Source organism: Micropterus salmoides, unplaced genomic scaffold (genome assembly GCF_014851395.1).
Source record: "Micropterus salmoides isolate LMB-PRFRI ecotype aquatic unplaced genomic scaffold, ASM1485139v1 Ms_hic_scaffold_14, whole genome shotgun sequence".
Taxonomy (NCBI): domain Eukaryota; kingdom Metazoa; phylum Chordata; class Actinopteri; order Centrarchiformes; family Centrarchidae; genus Micropterus; species Micropterus salmoides.
In genome coordinates this window covers 19019167-19046036 of record NW_024040485.1, presented here as the reverse complement: position 1 = coordinate 19046036, position 26870 = coordinate 19019167, and the positions used below count along the sequence as shown (strand labels likewise).

The window sequence follows — 26870 nt, the reverse complement described above, 5'->3', positions numbered from 1 at the left end:
GACCCGGCCTGGATACATTATTAGATATTGAATAAAACATTAAAATGATTAATCTCAGTGGTCTGTTATGTAGTTTAGAACTATACATAGTAGTCTAATGAACTTAACTTACATGCAACATCCCCTGTATAATCTTTGATTTTATTATGGCAGAAATACAAATTAGGCAATGTTTTATACTAACAAATGATACAGTTATACTCACAAACGTTCAAAGGACAGTTTAAAGTAAAATACTGCAAAGTCGAAACACCCTTGGGCAATGAGTGTGTGTGTGTGTGTGTGTGTGTGTGTGTGTGTGTGTGTGTGTGTGTGTGTGTGTGTGTGTTTGATACACAGAGAGAGACTGTAGCAGAATTTCTACTGAAGATCTGATATATGACACCATTTGATCTTCTTTATAATAGAATGGGATATTAGAAAAAATAGAATATCGTCACAGATAGTAGGCTACTTCTGTAAAGTGCATATAGTGTAATAACATGTAAACAAAATAATCTTATATTGTAATATAAGATATATGGTCATAAGAAAGATTATAATCTACATATACTTGCATTGTAAACCTTACGTTTACCATGCTGTGGCAATACTGTCATGCCAAAAAAATAGAATTTGGAAAAAATAAAATGGAATAGAATCTGTCTCGCTGTCAATTTTATGCGATTTTACAGAGCGTCACTAATGTTGCATGCTACTGAGCATTTCACCTGTTTAGTCAGGCGAACAGAGCTTAGTAAACCGGCCAGGAGGAAGTAACAGACTCCCAGGGGAAGACGACTCTGTCTCTTTACCAATAAACCCAAAATAAAGCTGATATTCTCTGTGTTTACATAATGTTCTTGTGTTTTATAGTAAAAACTGTCGTTTTGAATCGGAATCATGGTGGATGTTAAACCGTGAGCCTCCCTGTAAGACTGCACCGTGCTTCTCCACCCCCTGTTGTATTCTATAATGGTGCGCTCCGCCGCTGCAGGTCTGATTCAGGCAGCCAAATCATTATCAGCCCGGAGGATCTCCGACCGCACGAAGAACGTACACCGGTGAGCGCGTGTCTATATCTGGCTGTCGGTGAAGGCTCTGAAATGAACCACGAGTCCCTTCTTCGGACACAGACACCGGGGAGATACTCAGAGGACAGTCCCGGGACGCCTGTCACGGCTCTGTGTCCGTGGAAAGGGTAGCCAATTATTACCGACCCCCGGATATGAAATAGCCTACCTGACGGCGCGTGGTGCGGCTCTTCTGTCCGTGACAGCCGATGGTGCAGAGGCGCTGTTGGGAAATGCTAAACAGCGGCTTGATGACAGCGCGAGGACGACATACAGATAAAGACTACATCTGATTGATGATGTATTAACATGACTTTGCTGGGAGTCTGTGGGAGTGTGCGCCATATTCCCGATGCACCTGCACCTCCAGCAAATGAATGTTGATCCTCGGCTGATGGATCGGCTGTCTTTTAATAATGCTTAATAATTATCTATTAATCTATTTTTACCTCGTGGGTAAAGAACCACACCTGCAACCGTTCTCTACAAGTATGGGCTTCTCCTTGTGATCTATTTATTTTGAAGCCATTTAGTTTAATGCCACTGATGTCATGAAGCTGTCCACTATTGCAGATGAAAAAGGCCTTTATGTGCTCTGAAGGCATGTGTTTACTCTGATGCAGCTTGCAGCTTTGTGTTTACATGGGCTCAAGTTCACCATCAATGATTCAGGTGTCCTCGTGTTAGAGTAAATAGAATATTCTGCCACTCCTTCATAATTGCAAACCTGTGGAATGCTTGATCTCAAGATGAAGGAGACGTGTCGTATCTGTGGACGGGAGCTCTGTGGTAACCAGCGCCGATGGATCTTCCACCCCACCGCCAAGCTCAACCTGCAGGTGCTGCTGTCTCACGCTCTCGGGCGAGAGCTGGCCCGGGATGGCAGAGGAGAGTTTGCCTGCTCCAAGTGCACCTTCATGCTGGACCGCATGTACCGCTTCGACACAGTGATCGCCCGTGTGGAGGCCCTGTCCATCGAAAGGTTGCAGCGGCTCCTGCAGGAGAAACATCGGCTGAGGCAGTGCATCGGTGGGCTCTACCGGAAGACTAATTCAGAGGAGGGTGCTGTAACATTAACTGAAGGTGATGAAAGACCAGGAGATGGGATGGTGGACATTTCAGGTCTCACTCATGCAAAGTACTGTGCCCTCCTTCAAGACGACCTGGTCTACTCTTTGTATGAATCCTGGGCCGACGACAGCCTGTACTGTCACCACCAGGGTCCAGGGTCAGAGGTTACAGTTGCAGGCTCACATCGTTGTGTTCCCAGCACTCCCAGGAGGTGTCGGGGTTGTTCGTACTGGCGGGTGGCGGATTCTGACTATGAAGCTGTCTGTAAGGTGCCCAGGAAACTGGCACGGAGTATTTCCTGTGGTCCATCAACAAGATATTCAGCCAGTGGTATTGCAGGGAGTGTGACTGGAGGAGTAGGAGTTGGTGGAGAAGGAGCAGGAGAAAGACAAAATGTGGAGGACACAGAAGAAGCCCCCTCCTCTCTAACTCTGGTCCCTGGTTCTCAGGAGCCCTCGAAGACATCAGACAGCGATCGCACCCTGGCTGGACGAGCTAGCTCCAGCCCCTCTATAGCGTCCTTAGAGACAACCGAGGACTATATTCAGCCTGGAGCCATAACAGATGGGCCACTGAGCTCCCCCAGGGAACCAATAGATGACCGGATATCTGACTCCCTCTCTGAGGAGCACATGGGAGCCCCACATGGCCAAGCCTCACCTAGACCCAGCCTCTCTCTGTCCCTCTGTTTGCTGCAGAGCTATACTGTCTACCGGCCAGTCCAAAGCGCTAAGGGGAGCAAGCTGCCAGTGCTGCTCCGACGGAGCTCCAGTAATGGAGGTACGAGGCAGGGTTTCCCTTATCCTGTTCTGGGAATGTCTTTTGGAACTCCAGATGGAGAAAGAGACAACCACATGCCAACACCTGAGCTGGAGACCCCTCTGATCAGGCTGGATGCCAGGGTTGATCAGGATCTGAACCTGGCTGCCATGGAAGATTTAATGGAAGATTTGTACAAAGAGTATCCTCCGCCACCTCCCCACCAGGTATAAAACGATGAGGGAGATGAATTCAAGGATCTGACTGTTGCAGGATGATGACACTGAGCTGAGCACTGAATTTTGCCTATGCTCTGCAAATGTACAGTATCTGCTGCCCTGGGTGAACCAACCCAACAGGCTTTGATGTTTGACTGACAAACAGTGCAGCCTATCCACAAATCAATTATTCTCACCACTTTTTTAGCGTAATTAACCTCATAATCTAGCTGTCAGTCACTTAAATCCTTCTTCTCCAGCAAGCTTTTACCCAGGAGGATGTGAGCTGTTGGGCCGTTGTGCGCGCGTGTGCGTGCTTAGTTGTCTATGTTACATGAGCAATCATGTGTGGGTAGTCTGTGACACACATGTCCTAATGTGTGTGACCATGTGCATGTACAAAGATGTTATTAGCCACGTCAATAAAACAGAGAGCAGCATATACAAGCATCTTTGACAATTTAGTGAGTGTAAATATCTAAAGATTTATGTAATAATTGCTTATATAATTGAATGGTTTTGAATTCAATTTAATTAAGAAGCTGAGGATCTACAGTGACTTCCGTCATAGCCGCTAAATGCTAAGTATGAACACAGCCTGCAGATAAATTAGAGTCTCACAGTTTCCCCTTATAACTTAGTGTGTTGTAGCACAGGGTTTCTGCTCAAGTATGCAAGGACAAGTGTGAATCTGTATTTTTGTTTACGCACAATATAGAAAATCAGTCTTCTTCAAGATAATAGCGATAATAAGATAATGAGCCTCTGCAACAGTTTAGGGTGTGTGTTTGTCTCTGAATTAGATGCTCTTCCTTAATAAGATGATCTTCAAGCCGGGGCTGCTGACTTAAGTAGGTTATATGTGGGGAGTGACTCCACTACTGGCCTATTTTCACCAGAGCCCTTGAGGCAAAGTGATCCACGCAATGTCAGACCACACTGTCATCTCAACAGTGGTTGGCTAGTACAATAAGCCTATTTTAATGATATGTTAACTTAATCATTTCTATTAAAAAAATACAGTAAAAATCTAAATGTATTTAATTGAATCTCAGCTACATTATACCTCAAACTAATCTTGGTGCATGAATGTAGAAGTGACATCCTTCCTCTAGTAAGCGAATGTTGGAAGCATTCACACACTGTTTATGTAAAGATAATAGTGGCACATTCTGAGCACGCTCACTCATGCAAACTCATGCATACACTCTCAAACCACGAGGCTCTGTCGCCATCATAGCTTTTTACAAAGCATGCACATGAGTGAGCACAGTTTCGAAAAGTTGCACCCATATTACACAATCCACTGTGAAAGTTCTGCAGCCTCTGTATTTTTCATGAATTTGAAACAAACAAAACATCTTCCTCACAAATAATTCAGCTGCAGGAGTTGATTAGAAGAGTAAGCAAGTTAACATATGTAGTCAGTGTTTTTTTAAATAACTCAAACTCTTGACGTCTTACTTTATTCTCTTCATCACAGAGCCTTGTTGAGGAACAGCAGAGTCAACTGAACCAGTATGAGTGTGCGGCTGGTCAGTGTGTCAACGAGCTGCAGAAGGCCCAGCTCCAGGTCCAGTCCCTGCAGGCCAAGATCCACGAGAGTGAAGCCAACAATATGGTATGGCACATTTAGAACGCCTCATTGAGGTTGGATATGTTTGATAAATCCATGTCTGAGGACTGATGAGTGATACTGATCTCCATCTGTAGAAGCTGCAGGAGAAGCTGAATGAGATGGGGTGTGAGCTGCGTTCAATCCGTCAGGCTGCTCAGAGTCAGGAAAGAACCATTCAGGGTCTCACAGAGACCATCACCACCAAAGACAGTGAGGTTAGTGTCTTCGTAGTAGATGAATAGATGTCAACCAGTGCGAGATGATTCCTGTATTTGAGAAGGTGCTCATACCCAAGATTTATTGTGCTTAAAGGCCCAGGAGCTGTACCAGCTGATTGAAGGGCAGAACACCACACTGTGTAAGCTGAGAGAAATAGCCCACCGCAACCAGCTTGATCAACGCAAGGTGAGACCTGGTGCAGATATTGCGGTGCAAACCCTCATCCAGGATCATTCCTTATTGACGGTGAGAAATCTTGTCTCTGGGGCTGATGGCATGCTGAACTTGGTCTATGGTTGTTCTTTCTCCAGGCTCCAGAGGGGGTCAGTGAGTCCGTGACACTCGCCCAGCTGCAGGGCGAGCTGGTGGGTGTGCAGAGCTCCCTGTTCTCCCTTGGTCTGGAGCTTGAGGCCAGCCAGAGGAGTCTGAGACAGAGCCAGAGGCAAGGAGATGACCTGGTGAGATTCAAGGACAGACTCAACTCTGATCTACAGGAGGTACTGCAGCACAGGGAGGTTACTGAAAAACACAACCAGGTTAGTGTGTTTGTGAACGCATGAGCAGACCAAGCATTTGAAAGAAGTCTTGAAGTGATGCCGCATTTGTAACCTATTGCGTCCGTGCTGCAGGACCTGCGGTGTGCCCTTAAGAAAACTCGCTCTGAGCTTCAGACCAAAGAAGCTGCTCTGAAGGAGAGTGAAGCAGAGAGACACAATGTGGTGCAGGAAAAAGACAGAACCATTGCACAGCTCCAGTGTTCTCTGCAGGACAAAGAGCGACAGTTACAGGTAACACACACAATCACGCACACTTTCAATTCATACAGTATGTAGTCATGTAGATACACACAATTCTAATCTGGTCTAAAAATCATTATATCTGTAGGAGTACTCGGAGATGTTGGAGTCAGCAGGAAGCTCCAAACCTAGAGATGCCCTGCTGGAGAAACTAAAAGAGCGTATCAAAGATAGAGACAGAGCTCTGGAGGTAAACACACACACACACACACACACACACACACACACACACACACACACACACACACACACACACACACACACACACACACACACACACACACACACACACACACACACACACACCAGGGACAAAAATGAATGACAGCTTGGCAGAAATAGTGAGAGGATCCCAAAATGCTTTTGATACTACGGACTACCCTTCTCAACTAGTGTTATATACCAGGGGTCGGCAAAAAAGTCTGGCATCAGGCCAAAATCTTTTTCAACCCGTTACATTGTGGTCCAGAACAAAGTAAATTTATTTCCAATCATTGCATAGGCTACTCGTGTGCACTATTCGCTCAGTCGGTACAGTGCGGGACTCCCGTTAGGAAGGTTGTAAGATCGATTCCAACTAACTGCGGGTATTTTTTTCTCCCTTGTTTAAACAAATTGATTATAAGGACACTTTTGCACACAATAAAGCATGTGTTTCAGTGTGTGTGCACATCCCAGCATTTAATCCGCATTCATAAACCTATGGACGCTTATTTTCATTTCACTGAGGAAATTCAGGGGAATCCAATCACACATTTACTGACTGATTTTTCAGAGGTGTGTCAAGAAAGCCAGAGTCTCTTTTGAATGTCCTTCAGAACTCTTCAAAGTAAAAGCTCTCAAACTCTACATAAAGCATTGCTGCAAAAAAATGTTCTTGTGCTTTTATTTTGGAGGCACAATCACTTTAGAAGAAGTCAATGTGTGAATAACTGTAGCTGTTATGACTGAGATCTATTTCAGCACCAGCCAGTATCAATTTATTTATTTATTTTTTTTTCTGCTATCAAAGCAATCTGGCGCCTATTGCCAACCACTGCCATATACTGTGGGGCATGCGGCAGTTTTTCCTGTACGCTCAGTGCAGGGGAAATGGAGTGGCTTTTCATCAGAGCTTAGTATGCATCTCACAGCAGTCGAAAGTGCCAGTGGTAGGCAGTATGATAAAACTCCTGCTTAACTAGTCAGCATAAAATTTCAAAACAAGTTTATTAAGAAAGCTGGGGAGGAAAAAGACCATTACTATCTTATTTTAATTCCTGTCGCAACCATACAGCAGAGAGAAAGAAGTGCCTAGTTGCCATTATGAACTGATGTTTGGTTTTATGATAAACTTTAGCATAAAAAAGGTCTAAATTGTCCTAAAAAAATTAGTTCGTATGAAACAGGATGTTTGAATACTACACATCTCCTCATTTTTGCTGAGCAGTGTATAAGACATGATGAATATCAGTGTGAGGATGAATATCACAGTCAAGGATACCTTGAATGTGATTTATTTTCGTCTCCCCCTCTGCTGTCTGCAGCGCTCCATCGATGACAAGTTCCGCTGTGTGGAGGAGCGCGAAGACCAGGTGAGGAGGCTGCAGCTGGCAGTCAGGGAGAAGGAACGAGACCTGGAGAGACTCCGCTGCATCCTGTCGAACAACGAGGAGACCATCACGGTATGTGTAAATGTACATTAGGGTAAAAAGGAGTTGGTTGCAGGCTATCCTTGTAAAAGTAGCTTTTTACAATCAAAACATTGGCCTCCCAGGTTATTATTTATGTGATTAAAAAAAAATTAATATGCATTTCTTTTCTTCCTCCATAATGTATTACAGTGTTTAAACATTTTCAAACAAGCTAAACACACCCTGATTTGAGTGGCAGTTGGCAGAGTTTGTGTATCTTCGTGAACATTTCAGACATATATGAGGTATTATATTTTTCTTTTTGTGTGGTTACACCTCTGAATGTGATCAGCAGAGTCTGGACGCCTTGGTGCGTGGTAAAGAGCTGGAGCTAGAGCAGGCGGCAGAGGCCTACAGGAACCTCCAGTGGCTGAAGCAGCAGAACGAAGAGAAGGAGAGAAACACGCTAAGAGAGAGAGACACCATCATCAGCCAGCTTCAGGCAGCTCTACAGGCACGTAGCCAGGAAACGCAGGTAACAAACACACACACAAACATTCATTTATGTCTTTCGTTGTTGTGGTTCCTAATTGACTGCTGGGTAATTTTCAAAGCTTCGGAAAACCAGCCCATGTAGACAAACCTGTGCTACTTGTTTTCCCTTTCACAAATACAACTGGTGTGCTGACGTAGCCTTTTCTGTGTGTGTGTGTGTGTGTGTGTGTGTGTGTGTGTGTGTGTGTGCGTGCGTGCGTATACAGGATCTGACAGCTGCCCTCGTTGCCAGAGTTCAGGCTGGTCCCACCGAGGTTGTAGAGGAGTTGAAGGCTCGGCTCGTGCTGAAAGAAAGGCTCTTCCAGGAATTGCTGTCAGACCGCAGCCGCCAGTCTAATGAACACCAAGCACAGGTCCAGGACATGCTGAACACTCTCAGCTCCAAAGACCAGTATCTGCAGGTAGGCCATATACGATAAAGGTTATGGAAATACAACTTGATTTCCAGATTGTGCACAACATAAAGATGCTTAAAAAGCCTTTAACCTCTTCACTCTTTGTCTCTCAGGACTACTCTTACAGGCTCTCCCTTGTGATCAGTGAGCAGACCAGCCAGCTGCAGGAGCTGCGCAGACAGCTGTCATTAAGAGAGCAGGAGCTGTGCGAGCTGAAACGGGACAAGGAGAGAGAGATGGGAGGAGAGACGGAGCGTCTGCGGAGTCTGCTCACGGAGAAAGAGGACTTTATCAAGGTGCCTGTTTGTGCACTTGCTTTGGCTTTCTCCCTTGCTGTATGTCCTGTACGCCTGGTCTTCACAGTATGCTTTTATTCATTAGGAACTGATGCAGGCGCAGGAGGAGGAGGCAATGCAGCCATCCTCTAAAGACAGTGAAGCAGAGATGAGGGCTCTCCATGAGGAGTTGCAGCTGGTACTGAAGAAAGAGAGAGAGGCTCAGGTATCTGTCTGGACCCTGTGATGATGTAGAAACAATCCTTGTTTATTTTTACAACTTTAGTAACAGAGTTTATAAACCTACAGATTTTACAGTTTGTGTCCTCTCCCTGCAGAAGGAGCTCTCTGCTCTACGCTTATCTTTGGCTCACCAGCAGACCACGCAAGTGGACACTAAGGACAGTGCTGATCATAAAGTAGGATTTTGCTTCATTCTTAGCCAATTAGACAGTATTTGGCTGTTTGTACTGCTAAATAATTATGTATTTATTATGTACTGGCTTCCTCCTCAAACCTGCCTGCTGCTCTGATCTAGTGTGTACTGGAGCACCTTGTGTCAGAGTATAACAAGCTGAACGATGCCCTGAGAGTGGAGAAGAGATTATACCAAAATCTCAAGCACGTTCACACCAAGAGTGACAGGTAAGCAAGCTGCACCAAGGTCTTGTGACAGGCCAGTGTCCTGTGAATAAAATTTTCTTCTTTTGTTTTAAAAACACCTTTTCCTTTTCTTCAGCTCAGAGAAGATCCAGGCCCTTCACACTGAGCTAGACTCGGTTCAGGCACTCCGCAGACAGCTGGAGGAGGTCCTGGGCAGGACCCGTAACATGGCCCTGGTGCTGGAAAGGGCAGCTAAAAGGCAGCCTGTCTTTGGAGGTGGGGATGGGCAGGGTCCAGCCACCAGGGCTGCTGGGGGCACTGTCACTAACGCTCGGTGATGTTCTGTCTGACCACAGCGCTGTTGAGTGACACTGGCACTCTTTATGTGAGATGGAGCTGTCTGTAGCCACTGATGGTCAGTTTCATGAAAAAGATGGGGCCCCAAAGTGAATATTCTAAATCTCTGCTAAAATCAAGTTCTGACTGTCAGCCTTCAGGCAGCTTCATCCAGATAGCACAAGCACTACTCACAGTAGCAAAAGCCTGTTCAGATTAACCTCAACCTCTGAAGTGGAACCCAGAGTCTTATTTATTAATATATTTTGTGTGGTTGAATATGTTTTTATATTGTTTTTGAAAACTGCCTGCGTATTGCTTTGCTGTGCGATTGTTCTGTATTGCCATTTCTGTGTACTGTCTCTCACCGGTGTCACTTTTCCAGCCTTACCACAGTGAAGTTACGTCTTGTGGAGAAACTCCAACTCATGCCTTACAGTGAAACGTCTCACCATCCATCATTTTTTTACATCATCTGTTTGTGAACAGGATGTGCACACTTAACAAGGCCCAATGTTGAAAAAAGATCATGAAAGAAAAAAAAGATGGCCAAGTAGCTTCCTTCAGTTCAACCTAACCGTGGATCGCTGTCCGACACAGTTTTATAACGTAAACCTGCTCTGCACTAGTTTTAGTCTGACAGATATGCATGACACATAAGGTCAGTCACATCAGATATAAGATGGTAGGTGTGCGCTGATTACTTTAAAGTAACGTTATGGTAATTTAAGAATATGTATGTATTTTTAGTTTATCTGCTTGTTGAACTTGATTTCATCTTTGTAGCAAGAAAGCAGGAAATTATAATATCGAGTAATTTTACTGTCTGCACTGTGCTCTCTATAAATCACATGAGATGTGAATGCCAGAAATAATACTTGCCCATTAAATATTTATATTAGGTAGAGTACATTTTCCTGGAATTTGTGCCCTGATCTCTCATCTACCTTCAGAGATGGACTCCTTGTCAACACTTCTTTTTGTATTTTAAATGCAACAAAAATAAAAATGTGCTCGCTTTTTGTCAAAAGCACTTCTGTTTGTTGTGTATAATTGGGAATTTATCTTAAGAATATCCCAAACCTGAAATCCCTCCCTTGATATATACCTTCCTTCTTTCCGCAGAGATCAACCCACAGTGTGGTTTAGTTATCTGAACCATTCCTCAGAGTAGAAATACTGTCATCCCCAGCCTCCTCCTGTTTGCCCCCTAGTTCGTCCTACTTTGCAATTTTATAACCATAAGACCACACGTTATAAATGTGTTGAAATAGTATGACAAATTCAAATATGATAAAAATTTAAAAAATCTGAATTTGTTAACAGATTTCTGTACTAATTCAGTTTTAACATTTATATTAATACATACAAATGAAACTGTGTATTACCAGACATTTCCTTCATGTCCTCGCTCCCTCATGCATGATTGTGGCATGGTTTTCATGTTCGCATGGCTGTTCTGTTGTAATGCCCAGTTAGATATTCATAACACTAATATGCAAAGTTCACCAAGTAAGGGAAGCTCATGTGAACCTTTTTACTCTATCACTGATATTTAAACATTTTATATCAGAATAACATGAAATTCAACTAGTTTAAGTGACAAACACACTCAACAACATACACGGTGTCTACATGTTCCCATTATGAGATGGTGACAATATGTAGTGCAACAGTGTGTAAACAGGGCCCCACATTCAGTCAGGTCAGCTTACAGAGCACATTGTTCAATCAATAATAATCCAGCGGTTTCCCTCCATGAATTTCCTGCCCTGTCACTAGCAGCACAAAGGCAACTCTTAATTTTCATACTTGTTTTAGGGTGGAGACATCTGTAGTGGTAAACTGCCTTTGAACTTTCACTGATTATGAAGTAGTCCCATAATAAATCCCTATAATGCACTGAACAACTGTAGATAACCACTCATACACCCATGATTCACATTTAGCACTACACACTATATGTTATGTGTGTGTGTGTGTGTGTGTGTGTGTGTGTGTCATTAGGACCTAAAACAAATTTCCTTTGAAATTCCAGTCAGTGACTTTCCACTGAGCCTCTGCTTCCTGGCAACAAACAAATATCCATGTATGTGTTCCTTGTATGCTGCATACATATTGAGTTTTGGCACACAGCCACCACGAAACAACTATAAATGAGCCCAAGTTCCAGGTCTTCCCTCTCTTTCTCATGAACGCACACATACACCCTCTTATACTGGGTTGCAGTGTGCCACTGCCTTGAGTGTGTTTTTGGCTGGCTGCTGCCCCAGCGTATGACATAACATTTCCCCTTTAGTCCCATGACTTCCAAAGTGGTGATTCAGTGTTCTGGAAATAATGGGATAGAGAGTGGACGCTAGAGAGGGAGAGGCGTAAAAATGGCAAGAATAAGAAGAATAACAGGATAAAAGAATTAACAAAGGGAGAAAAAGCAAGTGGATATTGTCCTTACATAGTTGTTGTGTTTGCAGAGCTCAGCACAGAGGAGGAGGAGGAGGGAGACGATGAAGATGGCAGCAGTGACGAGTTCACGGACAGCATAGAGGAGGAGGATGATAAAGTGACGGCCAGAAGTTTGGCCTCCATTCAGGTAAAATACTTCCATTTAAATGTTGCATTTGTAACCACAGAGTTATGTATCTCTTACTGATTTAAATCTTGGAGAAAGCCCTTTATCTAATCACAGGATTCAAAAAGTAAGTACAATAACAAATATCATCATTTGTCTGACTTTATAGACTTCTGTGAAGGCTTGTGGACCTGAAAGTGTGACCAGAGCGCTGGTTAGGGGGTTAGTGACCCAGAGAGATGATGTAAAGCAGCTTGAGGAAGCAAAGAAGACACTTGAAGGCCAGCTTGAAGAAATAAGGTTACACCTGGAGAGGGATGGATTCACCTCCGTGGCTCACATGAGGTGCATATTTGTCTCAGCGATACTCAAGAAATTATTTTAGTTATTTAGTTCTTTTTTGTTTGTCTAAGAGGACGTCAATGCCTGTATGGAGTGAGAATTTCAACTGTTGTACTGCTGATGTTGCCTTCTGAGCTGTTGGAGAGGTTTGAACCCAACAGCATTGTTATGTGCAATGTCTATTTGACTTTACACCATCTTCTGCCAGGACTGCACTGCAGAGGTTGCAGCAGGAGAACCAGGCCCTGAAAGAAAGCCAAGGTTGCGCTGGAGCTGTGGGACTGAGGACAAACGCAGAGAAGAATCGCAGGGGTCTGCACCAGGAAGAGGAAAAGGAGGAGAAAGAGGAAGAAGAAGAAGAGGAGGAAGAAGATATTGAGGAAGAAGATGAAGTGGCGGAAACATCTCCAGTGCCAGTGGGGAAGCGGTGTCTTTCAAGTGTTAGTCTGAGTGACGAGCGAGGGAAGAGGCAGTGCACGAGGCCACGCTCTCTGACGCTGCATCAACACATACACCAGCCTGAGACGGTAAACATTTAAATCATCAATCATGTAGAGAAGTCTGCCCAGTCAGTAGAAAAGTGAATATAAAAAGCCTTAAATAGGTTTATAGTTGGGTTAATGTGTTATGCGTTTAGCCACTACATGGCCATTTTACTGTGAAAAACAGACACAGAAGTAATTTTATTTATACCTGAACACATCTGACACTGTCTTAAAGAGAATAAAATGACAAACAATTGAATACGTGTTGCTGGGAAAAGTGCTCAAATCATTTGTTTAAGTAAAAGTTCTACATACCAGTTGGATGTAAAAAAAAACAACAACCCATTAAAAGTTCTTAATTTCCTAATTAAAGACAGTTAAAAGGGTAAATGAAATATTACAAGTAAAAGTTCATTCTGAAGGTTATGCATCAAGGCCTTGACCTCCTTTTCTCCATGACTTCACCTCACTGGTGCCTCCATTTACAGTCTCCATGTATGGTTGTTTTGTTCTTTCAGTCCCGTGGTTGTTTATATGAGTAATGGAGTCCCTACTTTGCTGTTGCAGGAGGTGAAGCCTGCTGGGGACAGCAGTGAGGTGGGACCTCTCTGGCAGGATACAGAGGACCGTCTGCGCTCCGATCTGGCTCTGAGCCACCAGGAGAACAGAGAGCTGCAGGAAAGGCTGATGGTGTCTGAGGCCACAGTCCACGCTCAGGCTGAACAACTGAAGGACTACAGAGACCTGCTCAGTGAGTCCCTCCCAGGAACATGTATCAAGGAGTGCAGACATGCTATTAGATACATATGAGAACTAAAAAGTGTACCAAAACCATGATCAAACACTTATTTGATAACATTCAAGTCATTTCCTTCTCATGTCTCATGTGCAGCGGAGACATCGGTCCAGCAGGCCAGTAAGCAGGTGCAGGTGGATCTCCAGGATCTGGGTTATGAGACTTGTGGTCGCAGTGAGAACGAAGCTGAGAGAGAAGACGCCAGCAGCCCAGGTGACAAAAATGAGACCATGTTTATCTTAAACTATAATGTCCCATATTTTTTCCTCTCCTGTAAAAAGAACCACTCATTTATCCTCCATTAATATGTCTCTTCATCTCTCCCTCCCTCAGAGTTTGATGACCTGGAGATGTGCACGTCACTGTCCCATCAACAGGACTATGAGGGTGTGGGTGGGAGCTGGTACCCTGGTAACTGCAGCAGTAACAAAGGTAGTTATGAAATGGAGGATGAGTCATCTTCTCTCCAGCATCTGGTCCAGGACCTCCGCTCACAGCTTACCCGCTGCCACAAGGTGATCCGTGGGCTGCAGCTGCGTGTCCGCTCCCTGTCTACCACCAGCGACTACGCCTCCAGCCTGGAGCGTACCCCACGCAAGGTACTGTAACATTAACCAGCTACTCTACATTACTGACTGGTCTTTGAGGTTCATTTTAGTCTCATAATGATGCCCTTCTTAACGTATTTTTGTGCAATTTTATCTTCACCTTCTAGGTAAACTGGGCCTTCGAGACATCACCAGCCCCCAGCGGTGTGGAAGAGGATGAAGGCTGGATGTCTGACACCCAAGGGGTTCGCTCAGGGTCCAAGCCCAGCAGGGAACTGCAAGAACTGATGGCACGAGTTGCATCACTGGAGGCGCAACTGAAGAGCTCCAGACTGGACGGCAAAGGTCAAACAGAAGAAGAGAAATGTGCCACGTGGCCCGGGTGAGTGGACTGAGGCAACGGTAAAAGATAGAGGGGGAAGGGAGGCCTAGTAAGGGTTAGCTGTTATTCCTGGTGCCTCTATTGTCCCTGTACCCTAAAGCACTTTTATGTTATCTAGAATCAGTTAACAGATGCACATGAGAATGATTTGTCATATGACTTAAAGACACAGAAACATCTCTGTTAATACTGTGTTTCCTTGTCTCTCTCTGGCCATTGCTGTTCCTCCCTTTACAGGAAGTACAACTCTCTGATCCAGACACAGGCTCGTGAGCTGTCCCACCTGAGGCAGAGAATGAGAGAGGGGCAAGGAGTCTGCCATATCCTCACCCAGCACCTGGGCGATACCACCAAGGTACCGCAAACCCTTCTGATCTTATTCAATTATTCATTAAACCTCATTTGATAAATTTTCTACATATTAAATGAACCAGAGGAGTGTTGCCTTTTCTAAGTAGAAGTTCTTACATCTGCTCAAATTCTCAACAACCTACAGGCCTTTGAGGAGCTGCTGCGGGCCAACGATATCGATTACTACATGGGCCAGAGCTTTAGAGAGCAGTTGGCACAGAACACCGCCCTGGCACAAAGAGTAGTCACCAAGATCAGTGGACGTAAGAAAAATATTCTCATCTCTTCCATCACACAGAAAGACCATTTGTATTTTGCATTCTTGTGGTCTTGTTTTATGTCCAAATTATACTTTTTTACAATGCCTCCCCCCTCCTGTGCTCTGTCTTTGCTGTTTTAATTCCACAGGCGACCGTTCAGAGAGCCACAATGACAAGACAGGCCATGAGTTGCTTGCGCTGCGGTGAGTCAGCTTGATTATTTTCATGCGCGCGTGAGTGTGTGCATAACATGCAACATTTTTACCATGTCACAACTTAAAGTGGCAGCAAGGTAAGACAAGTCCATCCAGTAAGAGCTCAAATGAACATGGACCTCACTGTGTACATATATGCACCTTTATCACCTTTATTTATTTAAGACATTAGATGCGCATATGCACTGTAGCTGGCTGCTTGGGAATAAAGAGCCACGTGAGAGTAGCCATATACTGTTTAATAATTGCTCTCATAAAAATGATTAAATCTGACAAATCTTAAACTCCTCTATAATATCCACTCTATAATAACACCTGCAGCACTGAGATCTGTGGACCTTCCTTGAAGTTATTAGCTTACTTTGTAGAGCACTTACTCTGTCCAAGTGATTAGTTTACTGTGTCATGTGACACAGTGTGGCACGCGAGGACCCGTCCACATGGCTCCTTATGGTGGAGAGGAGACAGAAGGTTACTGTTAATCCATACACAGACCACAGCATGGATCCTTCACTCTTAGGTTGCTTTAGTTGAATGGATTTACAGGTGTAAGAGGCTCAGTGTGACTGCGTGACTGATTCTTTACTGGTGTTGCCTCATTCAGTCATACCCTGCTTAGTGGAATGTGTAGGATCTGTACAAAGTCAAAACAAATTTATGGATTTTTGATATTTTGACATATGCAACAGTGTCTACTCCTGCTGCTTACTAACTAGAATCAGAAGACACCAAAGAGTCTCCTCAGTATTTTTAGCTCAGCTCAGACAGTAGTGCATCAAGGACTTTGTATTTTCTGGACTGGACTAATGGTGTGATGGCTCCTCTGTGGAAATCTATGATTTCTAAGAACAGCACTATATACAGGGAATCTCTGTGGTCTTTTTCTACGGGTCGAGGCCAAGTAAGAGAGAGAGCCTTTTTAAGGATTCTGTTGGAGAGAGAACTGAAACAGTAAGAAATATGCACATAGTTACTTCACATAGGCATGTTTACTTCAGCTCCACTGTAAAAAAAAAAAAAAAGAAAAAAAGAAAAGAAGCTGAAACAAAGCAAGTACTTGTAAATGGTTGCAGATTGGTCCACCTACAGCAGATAGTTAGGTTGATGTCATCAAAAAGATTCATGAATTGGAATGACTGTCTTCATTACTAAGACTAGGATGTACTCAATTAATTTAAATATTGCAATATTGATGAAATGGTTAATTTATTTGTTTGAATAACAAAAATAGCAACTGGTTTTCCTCTTCCCCCTTTGCTGAACTTTCCACTGTTTTAGGGCTGCAACAATGATTATTTTCATCATCAATTAAACTTCTCATTGTCTCGATTCATTGTTTTGTCCATAAAACGTAAAAAAAACCCCAACTGCCCTGTATAGTTTCCCGCAGTCCAAGGTGACGTCTTCAAATGTCTTGTTTTGTCTGACCACTGGTCAACGTTCTGCCCGTAATTTTCAGTGATATGGATGTAATGGTGCCAGGCAACAGTGCCTACTAAATACACGCTTATTTTTCCATTAATAGCTATAAATTCAGAATGTAATGGTTGATTATCTTGTCTACACACATAGGCTGAGTAAGGAGCTACAGCAGAAAGATAAAATTATTGAGTCCCTCCACACCAAACTGCAACAGCGTCCAGAGACCCCGTCCAGCTGCCATGCTCTCTCTGAGACCACTGACCAATCAGACAGAACCTCCTTGGTGTCCGATGAGTACAGAACCAATGAAGACTTGGAGCTGTGCTCCGATTTAGATACCAGAGAATATCAGGAGGAGCACCGGCTGCGGCAGCCCGGACATGGATCAGGACAAGATGGTATTGTTGAAGTTTACTCATATGTTCACCTCCCCTGTCTGTGAAATGCCTCTTCTATCCTTTCACTTTCCATTCCCCTCCTTTAGTCTGTCCATCTATCCCTCCTCCTCATGGCCTCCTCAAGTCCTCCAGCAGCTGTCCCAACATGCTTTGCTCAGCCCCTGTGGGTATGACCAGCCAGTCCTTCAGAGGTATGGGACTCAGAGCTGGCTTTGACTTCTAAAGTACCCAAAAACCTCCTTCATATTCTGTACATGTCACTTCCTGTCATTCTCCTCCAGCCCTTTTCAGTGAGCCTGTCTCCTACTCCCTCTCTGTCCCCTCTGGCCCTGATGTCTGGGGTAAGGAAGTCACTTCTGACCCCCGGCCCAGGGCCCTGTCTGTGATCGCTATTCGCCCAGAGCTGGACACGCTGTACAAACAGATGAATGAGCAGAACAGGGGTGAGGGGCCGGTGGGCGGGCGGACATGCGTGAAAGCAATTTATAAAGTTTAACTTAAAGATATAACTTTCTTGAAATCTGTTTATAACTTCACTCTGTGTGTGTGTGTGTGTGTGTGTGTGCTTTGCAGTACCCCATGACAAGGCTCTGTTCACTCTCTCACCTGGTGCCCACAACCAGCACGACCCATCCAGCTACAGCCAGCTTTCCCATCATTGCCTTTCAACAGTATCAGCTAGGTGGCATTCCTGAAGGCCTCTCACTGAAGTCAGACTCCGGTCTAGTTACGGGAGGGACTTTGTGGGACATGGAGAGCATGGTTCAGCCGGTCGGAAGCTATTCTGGATCACTGGGACAACAGCAAGGAAGCAGCCATGGAGGTGTGATAAACTCAAAAGGCTGCCTTTCAACCTGCCTTCTTGTTGGCAAGATCATTACAATCTTATTGTTGTGCTGTTTTTCTTTAGGAGTAAATTTGATAGAGGAGCACCTGCAGGAGGTGAGGTTTCTCCGTCAGCGTCTCGAGGAGTCCATTAGGACCAACGAGAGGCTCCGACAGCAGCTGGAAGAGAGACTGGCCAAGAGTGGGCGGGATGGAGGTACTGCAGCCCTCACACACTTAAGTAACACCAACACTGCATCCACTCAACAAGCAATTTATTTATGTATACATAAATTGACTCCAGTTTTTTGTCCAGGGGCGCCAACAAACATCTTCATTCAAGGACTGGACACAGTCACTCAACTGTCCAATGAGATCAGAGCCCTGAAAGAAGAGAACTTGGGTCTGCAGTCACGCCTGCAAGCCAGCACAAGTACTTCATCTGAAAGCCAACTTAAGTTTAAATGATATTGATTTGATTTTTATATTTTTTTTGATTTGTCAACCCATCTGGACTCTCCTCTTCCCTCAGACACATGTGAGGAGGTGGTGCAGTTGCGGGAGGCGGTGTTTACGGCTCGCGCCCGTCTGAAACAAGCAGAGCTGGAGGCTGAGCAGTGGAAGGAGGAGCTGAGACGTCTTCAGGCTCACAGCCAGGAACAGGAACAGCAGATACATGTATTAAGGCAGGAGCGACTGGCCAGTCAGGAGAAAACCAACAGGTTGGTGTGTTTGCTTGAAGTGTGCGTATACAGTTTGAATCAAAGAGTGACAGATATCAAAATGTGCTTGTGTTTACATATCTGTTCTCTGACTGTAATGCACTGTAATGTATCCTCAGGCTCCAGCATGAGGTGTCTCTACTGCAGCAGCAGCTGTGTGAGAGCAGAGAGCTCAGCCACTCCCTGCAGAGTGAACTACAAGTGTATGATCGAGTGTGTTCCAGCACAAAATCTAACAAAGGTCTGTCTATTCATGGTACACACTCTATGTTTAATATACACCTCTTTTTAAATGAAAAACTGCGCCAAAGGTGCAAGATTCCCTATGAAACTACTTTGGCGCCATCTGGTGACAGTACATGTATTGCTCAAATTTTCCAAATGGTTGTTACATAATTCTACAAACAATTTATGGCATCAAAACAATCAACGGTTATGATATAATTACAATATTTTGACAATATAATCAAAGTTTTATTGTATTGTTGTGCTGGAATGAAATCCTCTGATCCTCAAAGTGTACTTAAGCAGTTGTCAGACTCTGCAGTGATGTGCATTCTGTCTTCAGGCTACCCTGTGTGAGCTCCCAGGTCTACCAGTAGAACTGGGGGAGCTACTCGGGGAGGTGAGGAGTCTGCGAGCCCAGCTGCAAAACAGTGTCCAGGAGAACAGTGCCCTCAAACAACTGGAGCTCCACAAGCAGCTGGAGCAGAAGCTGGGCGTCGGCTCTCCTCGGACACCATCCCTCTCCGCCCTGACTGCCAGCCCTCAGAGGGAAAACTTCTACAGACGGCAGCTGCTGCATGGTGAGACAGAGGCCTCAAGATGTAACACCAACATATTACTACACAAAATGTCTGAGAGGCTTAGTGTGCTGTGGTGTGGTTTGCTGTGTGTCCAAGCCTGGTTTGGTATCTGTGTGCTCCACAGACCCAGCTCCATCCCCGCCAGTCAGGGACATTGGTCTCTTTAACTGTGGATCTCCCGGTCCTCCCTACTCAGACATGGACGACAGCCATAGTACTGCCAATGGTGTGACTTAAACTGCACTGCATGCCTGTCTTTATTGTGGACTGACTGTAATGAGATTGCATTGGTCTGTAACAACAAATGTGCCAAAATATTGTTTTAATCAATTCCGAAAATTCTCTCTTGCAATACAAAAAATACAGTAATGTCACTCAGAGTCCTTCCAAAATACATTTTAGCTCTTTTATCCCCAGCTGACCCTCTTGACCCTCACTCTGAGTTGGAGGGGGAGGCCCCTGACGGATCATTTGCAAACCGTAACGGCCGTCACGCCATCGGTCACGTGGATGACTTCAGTGCTCTTCAGCAGCAAGTCCTAGAGGGCCGTAGCCTCGTCCAGCGCATGGAGGCAACCCTGCAGGCCTGCCTCAGCCCACCACTGCTGGAGGGCAACCAGAAACAGAGCAGTGAGCTGGTGAGAAATATTTTTATTTTACAAAACAATGATGACTATTCATTAACGTCATGACTGTAATGCACAAGTACCTAACTGAGCTCTGCATGCAGGTCCTGGACTATGGATGTGTGAAGAGTCTGCTGTCCAACACCAAGACTCTGAGGCAGATCCTAGAGGAGGCGATGTCTCTGCTGAAGATGTTCTGGAGAGCAGCTCTGCCCAGCAGTGATCCATCCATCCAAAACCTTAAGAAGGTTTGGGACACATTATGACATTTTATGACTGGTCCGATCTTTCGAAGTGTAAGGCTGGTGATATACTATGTTTGTGTTACTGACAGAAATTCCCATGAAAAGACTAAAACCAACAATGTATAGTTCTCTCAGTATGTTCCAACGTCCCCAGGATGTCTGTGGCACTCAGGTGACAAATATATAATTAAATTTTTTCAAACAAGGTTAAATAATTTCCTACAAAAAATTCACTATTCACTGTTTTATACATAAAACACCAGTGTGGCTCATTGTTTAAGGACGATAATGGAGTTCTATGAAAAAGAGGAATAAGTTATATTAGGCTACACAGAAAATACATGTTAGAAGAATCAGTTAATTGTGGGTTTTGGTCTTTAGAAGACAAGATACATATAGAATATCACCAGACTCATCCCTTAAAGAGCTATGCAACCCAAATATGGTAAGAAAGTAGAAAGCTGAGCTTTGATAACAAATGTCACTTTGTGTGTGTGTGTAGGAGCAATGTATGCAGGAGGAGATCTTATCCCTGAAACTGCGTATATCAGAGCAGGAAGAGGTTCTTAAGGGGACCATTCAAAGACTGAGGAGCACCAGCCGCACCAAGGAGAGCATGGAGCACTTCATAGTCAACCAGTGTAAGTGTTTCTGTGTATCTGTGTGTGAAAGAGAGATCATAATGAGAAAGACTCTGGGCCCTGTTTGAATGGTGCGAGCGACAAAGTGGTAGGTCTTGGTCTTGTTAGGGCGTCTCCCAGCGCACCTGCACCTGTTTTTTTATGTGCAACAGCACATAGTGCAAAAGGGCTGGGTGAAGATGATTCTGGTGATTATTAAAATGTTCATAAAAGTCAAATCACTGGTCTCATTGCTCTGAAACAGCTGAGCCAATCACAGTGAGGTATGACAACAACAACTCAACAAATGAAGAATCTGCTTCTTCAGGAAATCATAGTGTTGTCGGGATGGTGCAGAGCGAATCAGCAGCCAGAGGCAGATATGGGTTATTAACAATTAATTACTACAAAGATCAAACAAATTGTTTGGTGAAACTGTTTATATGATCACAACAATCTAACTCTATTTCACTCATAATTCAACTATATTTAACACTGGAAATGGCGGCGTTTGCTTCGCAATGCATTTCAAGAATAAAAAATGGTGTGGTTTAAAAAAAAATTAAGTAGGAAAGGAGGCTGTGACGCACAGGATTAATGAGCTCCAGTAATCTGCTGTGGCACGCATAAATGAGCACCAGCCTGGTGTCATTTGCATGTGATTTAATGAAGGTAAATACAGTGGACGGTTGTGCATAATGGCGCTGAGCTCTGGTTTGATGCTGCAGATTGATCAAATAAATATGTGTGCTGCTGCCTTCAGATGGCTGCAGGTTTTTCATGAACTGAAGGAGAAGCTTTTCAGTATAAAGTAGCTATAAGAATCACTCATATTAATTTATAGATAACTGCAGAATGCTATATCAGTGTTCCTGCTTAAACCACATTAAAAGTTCTGTTCTTGGACGTGCAGAGAAATTCCAGGTTGGAGCTTGGAAACAATAAACAAGGCGAGTTATTGTCCACAGGTCTGTAGTACACAGGCCTCTGCAGGTTTCACATAAAAATACAGGATTGCTCTTCGGGCAAAAAAATTAAAGGTGTTATTTTAACCTCTGTGACTTGCTTGGTATTTGCACATAAAGTATTGATATGGATGTATGATCTGTGTGTTCTTGTAGTTTAGTAATAACAACATAGAAATATCTTGTTTTTTCTTGTGTTTTGCAGTGTCAAGGACTCGTGATGTGCTGAAGAAAGCAAGGACAAATTTAGAGGTAAAAATAACTTCATATGGAGCCTCATCATACATAATGTGGATTATCTGTCTGTATACTTCATAGGTCACAGTATTATGTGTATCAGTATTGTATGTTGTGATTTCCTTTCCCTTTCTTTGGTATTTATGATGTAAATTCATCACTTCTGTCTCACTTTTTCCTTCATCCTGCATTTGTTTCTCCTCTCCTCCTTTAACCCCCCTCCAGAAGAATGAGCTGAGACTTTCCTCTCTAAGCTCCTCCTCTTCCTCTCCTTATGCTGGTAATCGTCTGACATGTCGTGATCTTGCAAATAGGTAGACGTTGTCCCAGACACTGTATCATGTATGACTGTTGCAGTTCATGCCTACTGGGTAATCTGTAGGTTTAAAAGTAAATGTGATGGTGACTCTGTGGTCTGGGGCAGCATCTACCTCCGTTTAGATTTGCTTTTTCTAACCACGCCGACGTCACTGCTTTACCATCACGTCTGACAGCAAAACCCATCCTTTTATTTTTAGCATTTTGTGAGTGAAAACATGGGAGATGATGGTGTTGAAGCTGTGCCAAAATCCTGGGTAAAAAACAAGCTGACCACACACAGAGCTGCATGAATGACTTTATTATTCCACTCTTGAGGTTTCTCAGTGTAGCTTAAGTGATAACTTGAGGTCGGAAAATTGATTTAATCAAGTATTTCATTGGACACTTGACTATGTGGTCACCTTGTTTTCGACATGGGACGCTACCATGACCTATGTATTTGGTGTGTATTCTTATAATCCCACTTCAACTACTATAATACAGTCTATAGGAAATAACTGTGTTTTTAGGTAAAGCTAAAAGTTCATGAGTTGTTCCTGAACCCACAGCATTGACACCAAATAGCATACACACACACCCATTCACTAACCGCCACTGCACTAAAGTGTTGTTTACTTCTACATGTCCCCTTTATTAAGGTTGAGTCTATTTATAGCTTCAGACCCCCCCACGGTTAGCGCCAAAATAAACACACACTGCATAGTTTCCATTCCGTGTGTATGCTGTCACAGTATTGCCAAAGGATATACACACAAAAACATGTGTGACAGTTTACTGCTGCCCTTCAGTCTTAGGATGGAGTTGTGTCAGTTGTGTGAGTAAGAGACAGAGGATCGGAGTGACAGCATTGCTTATTCTCGAATCACTCACTCTGCTTTTCATCGGCAAACAGTTGGTTTTCGGAATTTTATTACCACTAACATTACACACAGCAAACAACTTCTTGCCGTGCTGTTAGTTGTTTTTGAAGGAATAGTTTGACATTTTGGGAAATACGCATATTCTCTTCTCGCTTTTAAGCAAGAAAGCAAATAAGCATAAATACCAAAATGTTTAATTGTTCCTTAAACATTTCGACTCACAAGCAGTTTGTCAGTTTTATCAGCCTGTATAGGGAGTGTTGAACAGTAACTTACATCTTGTTTTCCTTTTCTCCTTTTGTCCCGAAATCCAGCTGAGGACCCAGGAGGTGCTGCCAGAGAGCAGCCTGCTGATCGCAGTTTCCTGAAGACCAGCGGTGTTTCCGGAGCTGCAGCCAATCAACGTCCAGCAGCGCGGAAGCGCAGCAGCCAATGCCTACTTTAGACTTAAAGAACCAGCCTCAACACCACCACCTCTGACCTCTATGCTGAAACAGCCAAGACCCGCCACCCCCACCTTCTATCTAGCCTTCCACACCAGCCTTTCCTATCCCACCCAACCTCCGCCTTTACCTCCGTCCAGCCACGAGAGTGCTTCCATCTTTCCCTCCTCCTGGCAATATGTGCACAGTATAATCTGCACCTTGAGCCTTACCAACCTCCCCTCACCCCCTCGCCAAATTTCCTGTCACTCTTTACGCCCTCCCACCACATGCATTATTGTCTTTGAGTGATGCAGTTAGCAGTTTGCCTTGTCGTGTGTGTGACAGTAGATGGTGTTTGAAATGTGCCTCTGGTGGTTTCAGTGACGTGTGTCCTACTGATGGAGCTGGTTGAAGATGCTCCTATACAGTGATCTCACACCAGGTGTATGTTTTCATGAAGGCACTTTGGTTTCAGGGGTTGTGTTACAGAACCTTTCAGAATTACTGTACCTGATTTAGAAATTTGGAAAAAGAATCTACAATGGAGAATTTTGTAATTTTGAAAAATCAAGCTTAAACTGAAAAAAATGGGAAAATTCTATAATACAGAACCCCAGATCTGTATTTAAGAGCATCCTCTCTTAAGAGCCAGACAGCCTGTGGACGGAATAGATGATCATGCATGTTTAATCGTGGCTTGTGAGAGGAATTTTGCACACACGTACACATACGTATAACTACATATGTGGTCGAAAACTGCTCACTCAAAGACAATACATCCTCAACTTTGACTGCCACAGAAATGCAAGTTTACTTCTCGTGGCACTTTTATTAACGAGGACATCTTTTTGCAAATGCAATGCAAAGAACAGTGACACCCATAATGTATCACTACACACAGTGGAGGAATGTAGAGGAGATAGGTAGTCACATACTAGCTATATCTGTGTTTGTGGAGGAAGCTTATGAATAGTATGTCCGCCATCAGCCAAGGGTTATGAACAGCAGAACAAAAGATAGAAAAAGGTTCCATTTTAGTCACAAGCCTCCTCTTTTAGGCCTTAACTGTGCTTTTTTGGCATCTACCTACAGAATTGGAAGTACTAAATAAGTAAAATGCAGGGGAGTAGGGTAAATTGAATGCTCGAGGCCTTGATCTTGTTTGTGATTTTTTAAGCAGGATGTAACTAGAATATGTAAAATAATAAAATAAAAAAGAGGTTGAAGTGCTCAAATGGAACCAGGCTAAACACACGTATTCAAGCTCCTCTGTAGGAGTTCTCATACGAGCATGTGCAATAATGATGTTGTTTCTTGAATGATCATGCTGCACCGGGTTATTTTTATTATTTCTATGCTTGACACTGGATTATTAGTCACACTTAAAGTTAGGACACAATCAGTGTTACGATTGTACTTGTTTCTGGAGTGTTGATGCATGACAGAGATTATAAATGGTGAAATGTAAGCTATGGAACAGGAATTGCCAATACTTGCCAAAGTTTGAACTTTGAACTCTTTACTTTGACTTGCCTTATCCATGCGAATGACAAACCCAGGTCTGCTCAGACCGCGGGGATACTGAGGTGTCTTTTTTTCAAAGGGCCTCCAGAACCATAGAGATGGTAACCGTTAGATAGCTAGTTCACTTTATTTCGAATTGTGTGACGGAAATGAGCTCCTTTTTTGGACCAAAACTCTACAGAGTGGATTTTTTCCCCACAAGGCCATATGCTATTGTCTTGATGTTATTTCTCTTGGTTCAGGCCATCTTAGCATTCCCATGGCAATGGCAATATAGGTTATCAAGTTCTTAAAGATAATGCAAACTTTGGCAGGCTACTGGTGGGATCATTGTTCTTTAATTCACTCACATATAACAGTTGAGCTTCATGTTTAATTTGATGTGTTTTCTTGCTGTACATTTGCCATTTTATGCTGTAAATAACCTGCTTTTTCTGTATGAAACTACTTTTGTTTGAGTGTGTTCGTGCATGTGTGTGTGTGTGTGAGAGAGAGAGAGTGTGTGAAAAAAACATCCAACATTTGCTTTTTGCAAAGTTGATTTTCTGGGTAGCTGTGCAATAGCTTTATATAAATCTTATTTTGATGTTAAACATCATTGTATTATGAGTATGTTTGCTGCATTCACTTGTATGTTAGAGGATTATGTCACTTTGAATCAATTAGTCAGGCAGTGTCTGATAAGAAATCTATGCCTTCATTATATCTAAGTCACAGATCACAATATCGTCCACCTATAACAAAGCTCTGATTATTGTTGCTTCGCTTGCCTTTAAATTTTGCTTGAGAGCTTCTTCAATCTGCTCTCAATGGTAGAAATGGCCTTGAACTAGCGCTTGTATTTCTGACATCTGCCAAATTAGGTTTTGTTTGCGCTCGAGCTCAGAAAAAGACAAAAGTTGCCAAGTATTTCAATAGAGGTAAAAAGTTTGATATGTCCTTTTAACACGAAAAAAGTTAAATGGAAACATTTTGAAGAATTGTCCACTGCAAAAAAAAAGCCCAAAAAAAGCCAGTGACTGGAAAGATTGACATGTTGGATCCTCAAAGCACCTTGTTAGAGCGTAAACAAAGCCTTTTTGCTATGTTATTAAGATGGAATGAAACAGCAGTTTGAAACAATGGTTTGGTGGTCCTGAGTTTCGTATGTATATAGTGCTATTTGATTGGTGCAGCTTTTATGTGATTGGAAAGCAGCTTTTTTTCTGAGTTTGTGCATAATGAACTAGAAAGCCGATGCAGGACTCATATGGATCCTGTCTCTGATGACAGTGTGCTGTGTTGGAAAAAGTACTATCAACGAAAGATTTGGGAAAGAATGAATAAAACACTTAAAAAGCTGGTGTGGTTTACTTTTGTTTCAAGCTTTATATTTAGATCCATGTTTGCTTTTGCCTGAGCTGTTGCTAGTG

The 26870-nt window shown here is 43.5% G+C and overlaps 1 protein-coding gene across 1 annotated transcript; it reads left to right on the top strand.

Annotated features, from left to right (window-relative positions):
* The first annotated feature begins 1026 nt into the window (after nt 1-1026).
* Nucleotides 1027-26801, top strand: LOC119902894 (myomegalin-like). Its single transcript, XM_038719281.1, is given in 42 exon segments — nt 1027-3109; nt 4584-4721; nt 4814-4933; nt 5031-5123; nt 5249-5473; nt 5567-5725; nt 5823-5924; nt 7261-7398; nt 7703-7882; nt 8109-8303; nt 8411-8593; nt 8679-8798; nt 8911-8991; nt 9111-9217; nt 9312-9451; nt 11986-12104; nt 12253-12428; nt 12634-12952; nt 13478-13661; nt 13803-13919; nt 14040-14305; nt 14422-14636; nt 14874-14991; nt 15133-15250; nt 15396-15450; nt 17035-17282; nt 17369-17473; nt 17564-17725; nt 17847-17941; nt 17943-18105; nt 18193-18324; nt 18424-18540; nt 18640-18829; nt 18949-19074; nt 19403-19635; nt 19760-19861; nt 20053-20273; nt 20366-20509; nt 21009-21147; nt 22297-22343; nt 22554-22608; nt 23824-26801. Coding segments are annotated over 42 exon segments (7401 nt in total). The 5' UTR covers nt 1027-1786; the 3' UTR covers nt 23955-26801.
* The last annotated feature ends 69 nt before the right edge of the window (nt 26802-26870 follow it).